General features: G+C 38.1%; 1 protein-coding gene across 1 annotated transcript; it reads right to left on the bottom strand.

Moving 5' to 3' along the window:
* Positions 1-2,753: 2,753 nt before the first annotated feature.
* On the bottom strand, positions 2,754-7,902 carry LOC143614022 (kinesin-like protein KIN-14S). The gene is given in 10 exon segments (XM_077087576.1): positions 2,754-3,557; positions 4,973-5,086; positions 5,168-5,331; positions 5,427-5,464; positions 5,559-5,774; positions 5,858-6,019; positions 6,097-6,376; positions 6,522-6,785; positions 6,858-6,957; positions 7,648-7,902. Coding segments are annotated over 10 exon segments (2,325 nt in total). The 3' UTR covers positions 2,754-2,825.
* Between the last annotated feature and the right edge of the window lie 6,640 nt (positions 7,903-14,542).

Raw genomic sequence — 14,542 nt, forward strand, 5'->3', positions numbered from 1 at the left:
GGTATGCACGAGATCGACCATAGGGCGTCGACAGAAGCGAAGGATAATTTTAACAAATACCTTCAAGAACTTTATTATCATTATTTTCAACTTTATGGTCCAAGCTCAAGGTCGTCTTTTGGGAAGCAAACAACAAAAAGTAAGTCGTGCAAGGACAAGCTTATAAATTTGATGAATGTTGTTCATGAGTCGGCGGCTAAGCGGCAAAGGGGAAACACACCAACAAGTGAAATTGGTCGATATAGTGGGGCAAACTATGTTGAGGGTGCAACGATCGATGAAATTCGCAACATTGATATTTTGGCTTGGTGGAAAGCAAAGCAAAACGAATGTCCTATTCTATCCGCCATGGCTCGTGACTTGCTTGCCGTCCAAGCTTCAATTGTAGCTTCAGAATCGGTTTTTTATCCCAGTGGGAGGGTATTATCGATGCGAAGAACAAAACTAACCCCCGAGTCTCTAGAGGTGTGCATTTGCCTAAAGGATCATTTGGATGTGATGGATCGTATACAACACAACACAAACTTTGAAGACGAAATACCACTCGTGCGTCCAATTTATGATGAGGAGGTGGAAGAAGGGCTTTTTACCTGGATATCGGGTGGTGAAGAAGACGAAGACTAAGAAGAAGAGTTTGAAGACTTGTAATTTTTATTTACTTTAGTAACTTAATTTGTAACACGAACCAATCAATCAAATTTTAAGTAATTTTTAGTTTTGCTTTGTTTATTAACTACCTTAGCTTTGTCATGTTTTACTCATGATTTATTATTCTTTCACTTGATTACGACAACGACAAACATTTTATTATAAAACACAACATATTACAAACATTATTAAACATAACAATATTAAGCATAACAACTCAAACAAGTTTCGTCGTTTTAATCCCATGCTCTACAACGATTAAGCGTTGTTATCGGCGGCGGTAGGTGCTTGAGTTGTAGAGCCGGACGACTCTCACGCTTCCACTTTCTTGGCATCCAAACTTTTTTTTTCTTACGGCAATACTTATTGGTATGCTTTCGTAGCGTGGAGTTCGACCCCGCTTTTAGAAACTCGGAACAATATTTGCACCGCGCATCTCTTTTGAGTCGGTCATGACAGACAAATCATAATGAACCCAAACCTCGGGGCATCGTGGTGTGTCGATGACCATAACAACATCCTCGTTACTTGTCATTGATTGCCGGTTTAAGCTTAATTGTGATTTAAAATGTGTTTTAGAGTTTTAAAAGTGGTTTAACAAGTTCTACACACCGCCTAGCTTTTATAGTATGTGCGTAATTTCTTGGCATCCAAACTTTTTTTTTCTTACGGCAATACTTATTGGTATGCTTTCGTAGCGTGGAGTTCGACCCCGCTTTTAGAAACTCGGAACAATATTTGCACCGCGCATCTCTTTTGAGTCGGTCATGACAGACAAATCATAATGAACCCAAACCTCGGGGCATCGTGGTGTGTCGATGACCATAACAACATCCTCGTTACTTGTCATTGATTGCCGGTTTAAGCTTAATTGTGATTTAAAATGTGTTTTAGAGTTTTAAAAGTGGTTTAACAAGTTCTACACACCGCCTAGCTTTTATAGTATGTGCGTAATTTCTTGGCATCCAAACTTTTTTTTTCTTACGGCAATACTTATTGGTATGCTTTCGTAGCGTGGAGTTCGACCCCGCTTTTAGAAACTCGGAACAATATTTGCACCGCGCATCTCTTTTGAGTCGGTCATGACAGACAAATCATAATGAACCCAAACCTCGGGGCATCGTGGTGTGTCGATGACCATAACAACATCCTCGTTACTTGTCATTGATTGCCGGTTTAAGCTTAATTGTGATTTAAAATGTGTTTTAGAGTTTTAAAAGTGGTTTAACAAGTTCTACACACCGCCTAGCTTTTATAGTATGTGTGTAATTTCTTGGCATCCATACTTTTTTTTTTCTTACGGCAATACTTATTGGTATGCTTTCGTAGCGTGGAGTTCGACCCCGCTTTTAGAAACTCGGAACAATATTTGCACCGCGCATCTCTTTTGAGTCGGTCATGACAGACAAATCATAATGAACCCAAACCTTGGGGCATCGTGGTGTGTCGATGACCATAACAACATCCTCGTTACTTGTCATTGATTGCCGGTTTAAGCTTAATTGTGATTTAAAATGTGTTTTAGAGTTTTAAAAGTGGTTTAACCAAGTTCTACACACCACCTAGCTTTTATAGTATGTGTGTAAGGTATATATGGTTAAAAATTGGTTCCAACGGTCCAAAACCGGCTATATAGCCGTTGAAACCGGTTCCTAATGGCTATAAATGTTTAAATTTCAAAAATTCCAGTGTACCCTGTTTTTGGGTATAAACCGGACCCGGTTCCACTGGGTGGGAATTATTCCACCCGGTCGGTCCGATTTCTACCCGATTCTTGACTTGAACCGGTCCCATTTTGTACCTGATCTGAAAATAACCGGTTCCGGTTATTAAAAATACCCGATTTGTGCACGTCTAACGTGGAGAACTGAATCACAAATTCTCATTTTTCATCATCTATCGAATCACTGTGTTCTATTTTTACATCAACCTAATCCCCCATTCACGTTTTATTTTCTTTTTATTGCTATTTTCTGCTTAGTAAAGGTTTCGATTTTTAAAATGCAAGTAAATGGTTTCGATTTTTAAAACTAGTAAAATGACCAAAGTAACCCCCAACCAACATTGAATTCCACTTCAATCCTAAAATTGCCAAACAAACAAACCAACCAAACACCAAACTTATATGTATTTGTTTCATCAAACAAGCCAACTGTTTTATTTCCTCATCAAACAAGCTACTTCCTAACTCCCTTTGTAGTACCTTTATACTTCAGAGGACTCCAAACCAACTGTTTTCTTTGCAAAGCCACAACCGTCGGATGCTTCGGTTTCCACGAACCCACAACATGTGAAGGAGGGCTACCCATGAACCTCCTTGGTGCAGCAGCAACAGGCGTAGCCTCCACAGGCGACGACTGCACACGCGACGTCCTCCACATCCTTTGCGGGTCCCACACAAACGACTGCCTGCCCACACGATCATTTCTCATCCTCGGTGCATTGTTTTGCCTCATAACCGGGGTCATCATGCTCGAGCTTGAGCTCGGTTCAGACTGAAACGTGGTGGCAATAGAGGCCCGTCTTCTCGGTTTGATGGTTTGACTGGTCAAAGTGGTTGAAACCGATTTCACAGCAAAGGACCCACGCCGGGCCCGAAAAGTTGGTTTCATATTTGATGCTTTTGTGAGATTTTCTTTGTCATCATTTGAGAGGTTATGCTGATTTGTGAATGTTTTTGGTTTTAGTGACGTGGCCGGTGATGGCTGAGGTGGCATGAAGTTACTGATTCTTCTTAATGGGAGTCTCATTTTTGAAGGGCCTGGTGGTGGTCTCTTTTCTGATATTGTGGTCAAACCTTGTTTTATTGAAGATAGAGAAGAGTGTGAAGAAGCTGCAGCAAGTGCTCGGTTCTCTTGTTTATGTCTTGTTTTCCGCTCTTCAGCTAATTGGCTCTCGAGATCCCGAACCTATACATACATATAAATCAATAATAGTATATTCCTATTAATGGGTTAATTCGGGTTTTTTTTTGTCAATAACTTGCTAAGATACTTTTTTCTAACTCAAGCAAGCCAAAAGTGATCCATAGTGTGTTCAAATCACAGTTGTTGACTCTATTACTTACATACAAACCAAAATGCAAGTATTATTAGTTATTTAGTGAGTTTTGACTCAACTCCTGACTCATGGATGAGTTCTACAATGATTTAAATGAATAAAACTTCCAATATTACGATTTTAAGTGATATCTTTTTTTGCAGGTTGGTCAAATACGTCGTGTTTTGACCAGAACCAAATAACTTGACTGTTATTCGATAAATATAAGCAGATATTTCGATAAATATAAGCAGATATTGACTGTTATTAAATGACTTTTGACTCGGTAAACTTCAAAAAGGTCACTAATACATTCTTTTTTGCAGGTTGGTCAAACCCGGCCCGTTTTGATCAGCACTGAAAAACTTGACTACTATTTGTTGAACAAAAGCCAATTTTATCTAGTTAGTTTTGACTTGATAAACTTAATAAAATGTCTTATATTTTTTTTTTTTGTAGGTTGATCACATGTACTTAGAGCCGAGGGTCTCTCTGGAAGCCACCTCTTTATTCCTTTGGATCTCTACGGTGTGCCTACATCCCACCCTCCCCAGACCCTACTTATAGCTTTGCTGTGGGTGGGATTTTACTGGGTATGATTGATTGATTGATTGAAGGTTGATCAAATCCGGCCCGTTTTGACCAGCACTGAAATACTTGACTATTATTTGTTGAACAGAAGTCGATTTAATCAATAGGTAAACTTCAAAAATATTCAAATCTATATTCTCTTTTTTGCAGGTTGGTCAAGCCCGGCCCGGTTTGACCAGCACTGAAAAACTTTGACTGTTTTCTGTTGAACAGAAGACAATTTTATCAATAAATATTATAAGTTATTTATTAAGTTTTTTACTTGACTTGTGACACTTGGACGAGTTCTACTAAATTAAAATGCCTAAAACTTCAAAATCCACTTGATACACTTAAAAAAAACTGGTATAATAATCACAGGATGGTTAAACCCAGCCTGTTATCGACAAAGTATTATTAGTTATTAAGTGAGTTTTGACTCGACTCATGACTCTTGGACGAGTTCTACCATGACTTAAATACATAAAACTTTCAATATCACTTGACAAACTTCAAAATGATTGAACTAATGATTTCTTTTTTGTCGCTTGTCAAACCAGTCCCATTTAACCAGCACTTAAAAATTAGTCTACAATTGACTTAAATGTATATAACTTACAATATCACTTGACAAACTTCAAATTGATTCGTTTTTGCAGCTGATAAAACCCGTCACATTTGACCAACACTTAAAAATTAGACTATTGCAATATACCTTTTCTTGAAGAGTTCTACATATATGTTCTCTAGCAGAGAGTCGTAGTTGCAGAGATTGCACACTATCCTGTAATTTTTTTGTTTCTTTTTCATCCTGCTTTGCTTTCTCCGCCTGTTTAACATAAATATAACAACACATAACTAAATATAAAAAAACCAACATAACTAATTTGAAATCTTCTAAGAACATTACCAGTTGCTTATACTTGAAAAGATCAGAGATTTCTGTTTGTTTACGTGCTGGACCATGCTCAACACCTCTCACACGACTTGCAAAATTCAGGGAGCAAATGGTTTCACCAAGATCTGATGAACTTGGGCTGATTTGAACAAACATCAGTGTCTTGCAATCACCACCTGCACAAATTTTAAGGTAATTTTGACAGCATCAGCATCTTCATATGCCCAAATGGGATTTAATAAACATCAATAGAGAAAACTGAAAACCTCACCTAATGAGCTTTGCAGAATATGGGTAAGCTTTGAATTCCTGATTGGGTCAAAATAGTAGATGAAAATAAGATTGAAAGTTGAAACAAGTGTTTTTAACAATATTATTATTTGGAAGGAGGATTATTATAAACCTGTAAGGAATGTGAGCTGTTTTTGATGCAAGTGCAGAAATTACATCACCTAATGCAGAAAGCGACTTGTTTATAAACTGGGATTCCTTCAATCTTTCACCTTCAACCTCAATCTTCCCAACTCGTTCACTTCCCGCCAAATCTAGAAGCCAAAGATGGCTTCTAGTCCTCTGTCTATTCACCATATTTTCACCAATAACAGTCACTCGCAATAAGCTATACCAAACAAGATATCCAGTAAGCAATATATTTTTAAAACTAAAAACCTTTTTAATAATATACGATTCTAACAGATTTACCAGTGAGAACGGCTACTAAGCTCATTAGCATTGGTTGATCCAACCGAACGCGCACGGCTCCCACGTTTTAGCAGTTCCCAAACTTCATCAGTCTTGTAAACTGCCACCTCAGATAGCCCGGGTACTTCTTGGGTACCTTCAGCTGATTGTTTTACCTCTAACCTGCATTTAGAACAAAAACATTAGCCAAAGTGTCAAACAAGGTTTACATGTGAACAATAATATGTCAACAAGCTTACTTTTTAGGAGGTTGATTTGCATCCTCAACCAAGAGGTCTTTTATCTTCTCATTATAGACCTCTAACATGCTTACAAATAGATGGTATTTCATAATATCATTTCTTTCATCAGATACTTTGAATAACTCTTCCAAAGTACGGTAGTTCACACCCCTGTTTTTTGCAGTTCCTTCCATTGTGAACGTTTTCCCAGTTCCAGTTTGCCCGTATGCAAAGATGCATACATTGAATCCATCAAGTACTGACATCACTAACGGTGAAGTTTGTGCAAAAACAACTTCTGCAAACATAGTTTAAACAAGCGTTCTTAAAAAAGAGTCTTTTGAATGTGACATATTATCTACACAAATATACATATTCTGAGAAAAAGAATCAAGATAAATAAATAAGCATGAAATGAAATGATCACAATATCCTGTAATTACCTTGGCTGTCCTCGGGACTAAAAATGTGATCAAACTTGAACTGCTTTTTAGATGAATCAGATCCTACTATCTTTAACTCGTTCTCCTGAGATGAATCAAACTCAACAACAGAATTTGACCCTTTAGCAATCTCATCTTGGTTTAATGGTCTACATCTGCAAAAGACCCTAATATTTCCTTTGAGCTCAATCACTTCGTTGTATAAGCGTCTTCTTTCTGAGCACTCTGATAGACATCTGTTCTTCAATGCCTCATATTCCTCACCTTATAATCATAATAAACTACATTAGCAAACAGAAAGAGAACAGAACACAAATTGAAAGTGTAATAGCTTACCAAGATTCTGAAGAGCAGCAGACAACTCAGATCCAAGAAAAGAATCAGCAGTTAGACTTTTAACTTCATCACAAAGTGCTATATGTTCTTTTCTCAAATTCTGAAACAACATAATTGCAGAAATTTACAATCTCAACTATGAACAAAATAAAGGCAGAAAATTATTTGAATAACAAAATGAACAAAGGATTTGAAAATTATACAAAATAATTGCAGAAATTTACAATCAAGTATTAAACAAAACTGATGCAGAAAACGATTAGAATAACAGATGAATAAAGGATCCGTAACTATACAAAACAAGTGCTGCAATTTCCAACTTACAATCAAGTAGTACGCAAAACTGATTCAGAAAATGATTATGATTAAAATAACAAATGAACAAAGGATTTTAAATTATACAAAATAACTGCAGAAGTTCATAACTAAGTATAAAAAAAGACTGATGCAGAAAACGATGTGAATAACAACATGAAAAAAGGATTTGGAAATTATACAAAATAATTTCAGAAATTTACAATCAATTACAAACACAACCGATACAATAAATAATTATAATAACAAAATGAACAAAGGATCCTTATAATTATCTGTAAATTATACCAAATAATTGCAGAAATTTCCAATTAAGTTTACACAAAACTGATTCAGAAAATAATTTGAATAACAAAATGAACAAAGGATCCGTGCAATTATCTGTGAATTATACAAAATTCTCAATCAATTACAAACACAACAGATTGAGAAACAATTCGAATAACAAAACTAAGAAGCGATTCGTAAATCATACCGTCACTTTGTCGCTCAACTGACGGAACTTGTCAAATTTCGGAAGCATTTGGCGCTCACTTTCACCGCAGCTCTCATCGGCATCGCGTTCTGAAACAGATACAATGAGCATCCAATTAAACACAAAAAGTATAAGAAATCACGCTTAGGGTTACGAATTCTCACCTGCGAGAGAATCAGGCGATTGATCCGGATCCAGTTTCAAAAGCTTCATATTCATCGTTAGGGTTTCCAATTCGTTAGTGTTATCCTCCATGAGTGACGATGCAGTTGTGGAGATTGAGAGAATTAGGGTTTGAGAATGTGAATGTGAATGTGATATTATTCAAACGTCTAACGGCAATTGAGAGAGGTTAAAAGGGGGATTTTTTGAATTTGAAGAGATCTCAGCCGTTCATTTGAGATGCTCAATCATAACGGATTTATTTGTGTTACTTTCACTAATAAAGTTTTTAAAGAATTCAGTTTTAATTTTTTGAAATATTTTTGGATTTTTTTTTGGTTTTTTTAACAGACAACAAATATAGAATGCTTCGTATGAGGTGTCCTAACGGCAAAATGTCACCGTTAGCTGACCCAACCTAGCCGTACGGAGCCCTTAAGCGCCTCAAAGTTATCTTCAGTTTCGGAGAAAACACAACCGTCCGAAGGGCCACTGATGGTAAAACCCGGACGCCTTCAAGATCGAACTGGAGATCACAAATGATCTCAGTATTTCTTCATTAAACCACTCACGTTCTCCCAAAGTATTGTAAGTAGGAATTGAGCTTGGGTCTCCATTAAGAAACCCAAACTCCCTACCACTACACAACATTGGAAATGACAAAAATATTCGGATTGTTAATAATTATTTATATGATGTTGAATCAAATCAAAATAAAAGAATAGTTAATGCATCATAATCGGGTATATTAATTCTAGTTTTTATCAAGCTGAAGGTTGGAAGTCATGAACGATCAAGATTGTGTGTTATATAACAAGATCGGGAGACAATGTAATAAACAGGCCACCCACCTAGCCTTCTAGTTCAGTTTGTTGTTTTTCAAAATCGTGGTTTGTGGTTTGACCAAAAAGATCGTAAGAACTAACCGAACCGAATAGTGAACACCCATAATTTCTATAATCGAGTTTCGTCACACTGATTCTAGCAAAAAAATAATAAATAAATAAAATTTTCAATTGAGTTTTTTTAAACCATACTTGATTGAGTCTTGCGTTTTGATAAATTTTGAGCCTCTAGCTTGACAAGGAAGTGTTTATTTCACGATAAAATAAAGATCATATTTGATATTTTTGAGCTAGAAAGAGAAGCACGAAAGGAAGGGTGCACGTAATTTCCTCCTTAAAATGAGCTTAGAGATGAACAGGGGGGTCGATATCAGCAACAAGATCTCCGTGATGACCAAGAGATTAGACAGAATCATCCAGAAAATCAGAGAGTCCGAGCACCAAGACGCAACCAAACCATGAACAGCCGTATTATGATTTTGATGATGGAGTCCCAAGGTCATTTGTTCCACCACCAGTCAGGGGCATTCAAAGTCGTTTCATCCCACAAGTGGCTACGAATCCTCCACCTATCATTATTCCAGTCAGACGTGGAAGGACTTTTTCGGTAAGGCGGAATAGTTTGACGGGGTTACCTACATTTCATGGAAAGGCTACAGAAGAACCATACCTACACTTGAGTGACTTCAACTCGATATGCGCACTCATCTCCAGTCAAGGCTTTATTGCAGAAGAGGTAAAGATGGTAGTCTTCCAGTTTATCTTGAAAGATGCGACAAAGCAGTGGTTTCTATCGTTGCCATCAGCTAGTATTTTAACTTGGGGAGACTTAGCGCAACAGTTTTTACATGAGTATTATACTCCGTAGAGAACCACAGAGGCCCGCAACATTATTCGAAACTTTCAGCAAATCACCGGTGAAACTTTTTATGAATCATTCCAAAGGTTTAAAAGATTGCTGAGGACTTGTCCGCATCATGGGATTGCCTTATGAGAATTGATAAAGGCATTCCACGATAGTCTCTCAAATGATGATGTACGCGACCTCCAAGCCACCACGAATGGATCTTTTCTGGCAAATGATGAAAACGAGGATTGGGGACTTTTGGAGAGACATGCGAGTATTTCAAAGAGACAAGCACAATCGAACATGATGTCAAAAAGGTCAGTGGTAAAAGCAGTTAAAAGTCATGGATCATATGATAGAATGGATATACTGGAAAAAAAATATGGATAGTTTGTTGGTTGCAGGTGTACAAGGAGCTGGAAATTCGGGAAAAACCATATTTGGTATGTGAATGTTGTGGTGAATTAGGACACGAGGTTTCGAGTTGTGGGGTTGTGCAATATGAAAAAACTGAGGAGGAAGAGGTCGATTATGTGCAGGGTGAAATGAAATACAATAATATGAGTTCAAATACTTATCATCCGGGCCTCAGGAATCATCCAAACTCCAGTGATGGAAATCCGAACACGCAAAAGAACCCGAATTTTCAGGGTAGTCTTCAGAAGACAGGTTATCAGTCGAACCAGAAGCAGTATGGTAATAGTTCGGGCAATGGTCAGAGTGGATACAATCAGAGAGATTCTAGGGGTTACAATAAGGGTTATCAAAAGAGTTATCAGCAGGGGCAAGGAAATTCTTCAGGGAATAAAGAGGAGTCACTTAAGGATGTGATGGAGTTATTGAAACAAATGAAGGTAGATCAAGAGACTCAGAATAGAAATCAAGAGACTCAGAATAAGGCATTGAATCAGAGGTTGGAGCTGCAAGAGATAAACAGGTGAGTCAACCGGCTGAAGAAATGGCTAGCCTAAAGCGAAATCCATCCAAGTTACCGAGTGACACCTTGAAGAATTCTAGCCATCAGAATAACAGTTCTTCAAGTGGAAAGAATGCCCACATTAACCAGGTAAGTACCCTTAGGAATGGTAAGGTTTATGATAATGGAGTAAATCCATCATCATCCTTCGTTGAAGGAATGGTGGAAGATTTGGGGGGAAATGGGAACAGTGATGATGAGGTGGAGATATTACAAATAACTAAACCGAAAAAGTTAATTAATAAAAAGTAAAACGAATCGGTGAAAGAAAAAGAAACACCAATCACTAAGGATATGGGGCCCACGGGTAAAACCGTCCCATTTCCTAAGGCATTGGTGAATCCCGCAACATCATCACCAAAATAATGGGGCCCATAACAGGAGGAAATGTGGGAAGTCTTTAAACAAGTAAAAATTAACTTACCCCTCATTGATGCTATTAAACAAGTCCCCGCATATGCTAAATATTTGAAGGACTTGTGTACTCAAAAGCGAACTCATAAGATGCCCAAACAGGTCGATTTAACGACTAATGTGAGTTCGGTTTTGACGGCAATCCTCCCACCCAAGTTACAAGATCCGGGAACGCCAATAATACCCATTCAAGTGGGTGATATTAAAATGACGAGGGCGTTATTAGATCTTGGAGCGGGGGTGAGTATTCTCCCGGGAAGCTTATATGACCAATATGATTTAGGTTCGCTTAGAAAAGCTGACACCACCATGGTGTTAGCCGATTCGACACTTAAGCTTCCTAGGGGAATTGTTACTGATGTGATTTTTATGATCGAGGTTACCCGGTCGACTTTTTGGTTCTAGACTATGTCACAGTTGACCCAAAACGGCAACCGAACGTGATTCTCGGTAGGCCCTTTTTGGCAACCGCTAATGCTTTAATAAACTGTAGAACCCGAGTAGTCGACATGGCTTCTGGGAATAAAAATCTTAGGTTGAATGTTTTTTCAAACGTGTCTAACCCTCTGATGAGTGATGAATGCTTCGCGACTGAAATCATTGACAAGTTGAATCCTCATGAAAATGAGGAAGATGCCACAGAGGAGTGTGCTATTTGTTGCAGGACTGTAGTTGAGCATTCACATCAGTTGGAGAAGGAAGAAAGAGAGGTGGAAATTTATGCTGCAAGCATCGGTAAACCGCCATGGTCTCAACAAGTAGAGAAACTACCGGACGTCATTGATTCCAAGTAGAGGCCTTCACTTGAGAGTCCACCGGCAGTTGAGTTGAAGGAACTCCCAAAACATCTCAAATATGTTTTTTTGGGAGACAACAATACTTTACCCGTCATCATAGCCTCAAACTTAGAAGAAAATTAGGAAAATGCTTTGATGAAAGTATTGAAAGAGTATAAGGCGGAAATTTGGTGGACGATTGCAGACTTGAAGGGAATTAGTCCGTCTATCGTGATGCATAAGATTATCACGGATCCCGAGGTGAAATCCGCACAAGATGCACAAAGACGGTTAAATCCAAATATACGGGAAGTTGTGAAGAAAGAAGTCTTGAAATGGTTGGATGCGGGAATTATTTTCCCGATATCGGATAGTACTTGGGTGAGTCCAACGCAAACGATTCTAAATAAAGGGGGTATTCAGATAACCCGTAATGAAAAAGGTGAAGAAATTGCTACTCGACCGGTGACCGGGTGGCGGATTTGCGTTGACTATCGAAAGTTAAACGCCGCGAAATCTAAAGACCATTTCCCTCTACCGTTCATTGACCAAATCATCGAAAGATTATCAGGTCAGAAATTTTATTGCTTTTTAGATGGCTACTTGGGTACAATTAAATTGCTATCCACCCCGATGACCAACATAAGACCACTTTCATGTGTCCATACGGTACTTTCGCATTTAGGCGAATGCCTTTTGGCTTGTGTAATGCCCCAGCCACCTTTCAAAGGTGCATGATGAGTATCTTCTCAGATATGGTCGGGGAATCACTTGAAATTTTTATGGATGATTTTTCTATTTTCGGCTCATCTTTTGATTCATGTTAAACGAATTAACAAAGGTTTTAAAAAGATGTGTAGAAACGAATCTTATCTTAAGTTAGGAAAAGAGCCATTTCATGGTTCAAGAGGGAATGGCTTAGGCCATGTCATCTCGAGTAGGGGGATTGAGGTTGACCGGGCAAAAGTTAATGTTATATCTAATTTGTCACCTCCTACAAATGTTAAAGGAATCCAGTCATTTTTGGGATATGTCGGATTCTACCGACGGTTCATTAAAAATTTTAGTGTCATCACAAAACCGTTGTGTAATATGCTTTTAAAAGATGTACCATTTGTTTTTGATGAAGATTGTTTAAACGCATTTAACGTTCTAAAAAACAAATTGGTTGAAGCCCAAATTTTGCTATCACCTGATTGGTCACTTCCATTTGAAATTATGTGTGATGCAAGTGATTATGCGGTTGGGGCTGTTTTGGGTCAACGGGTGGATAAGAAACCCGTTGCCATATATTATGCAAGCAAAACCCTTTCTAATGCTCAAATAAACTACACAACTACAGAAAAGGAGTTTCTTGCAGTAGTATATGCATTGGATAAGTTCAGATCTTATATTTGTCGGAGCAAGGTTATTGTGTTTTCAGATCATAGCGCTGTTAAGTATTTGATGGAGAAAAAGGATGCAAAACCGCGCTTGATTAGATGGATTTGGTTATTCCAAGAGTTTGACGTGGAGATACGTGATAAAAAGGGAAGCGAGAATGCGGTTGCTCATCATCTATCTAGACTGACGGGTCAAGAGGAAGAGAATACCAAGGCTATAAATGAATCATTCTCGGACGAGCAATTATTTGCTGTTTCTACCTTACCATGGTATGCTGACATCATTAATTTTTTTGTTGCAGGTACCATCCTAGAATTCTTCTCAAGAAAAAGAAACATAAATTCATGTCTAAGGTTAAACAATACGTGTGGGAAGATTCGGACTTGTTATAAGTTGGGGCCGATAAAGTCTATCGGAGATGCATTCCAGATGAGGAGATTCGAAGTGTGTTGTCATATGCACACTCACTTGCATGCGGTGGACATTTTAGCGGGCAGAAAACGGGTCATAAAATTTTAGCCTTTGGTTTTTATTGGCCTAGTTTATTTAAAGATGCAGCATAATATGCTAAGAACTGTGTGAGATGTCAACAGTTAGGTATCATTTTCAAGAGGACCGAGATGCCCATGCAACCAATCCTCGTTGTGGACATCTTTGATGTTTGGGGATTTATTTTATGGGACCGTTCCCAAATTCCTTCGGGAATTACTATATTTTGGTGGCGGTTGATTATGTTTCAAAATGGGTTGAAGCAGTCGCCACCAAAACAAATGACCATGCCATTGTTTGTAAATTTGTCAAATCAAATATTTTCTCAAGATTTGGCGTCCCTTGCATTATTATAAGTGACATGGGTTCTCATTTTAAAAACTTCAATTTTGGCAAATTACTTAAACGGTATGGCGTAAACCACCGAATAGCCACACCATATCATCCTCAAACGAGTGGCCAGGTCGAGGTATCCAATAGGCAAATTAAAGAAATTTTGCAAAAGACAGTAAGACCCGATAGAAAAGATTGGTCAACAAAATTAAATGATGCTTTATGGGCTTACCGTACTGCTTTTAAAACACCTATTGGTACCACCCCATATCGGTTGGTTTACGAGAAAGGATGTCATTTACCTGTGAAACTTTCCTATCGTGCTTTATGGGCCTTGGAAAAATGTTAATCTAGATTATGAGTGTGCAAGTAAAGAAAGAAAGTTGAATATATGTGAGCTGGAGGAGCTGCGGGATGAAGCGTATGAGTGCACATCAGCATATAAAGACATGATGAAACAAGTGCATGATTCCAAGATCAAGAGGAAGACTTTTGAAGAAGGACAGTGGGTCTGGTTATACAACTCGAGAGCAAAACTATTCCCGGGTAAGTTAAAGAGTAAATCGATGGGACCGTATCAGGTAAAGCGTGTTGGTCAGTTTGGCTTGGTCGAAATTGAAGATTTTGACTATCATCTAAGGCAGGTCATGAATGGGCATAAGTTGAAACC

Source organism: Bidens hawaiensis, unplaced genomic scaffold (genome assembly GCF_021521415.1).
Source record: "Bidens hawaiensis isolate Kalapana, Puna unplaced genomic scaffold, B.hawaiensis_p1.1 tig00038676_1, whole genome shotgun sequence".
NCBI classification, from domain to species: domain Eukaryota; kingdom Viridiplantae; phylum Streptophyta; class Magnoliopsida; order Asterales; family Asteraceae; genus Bidens; species Bidens hawaiensis.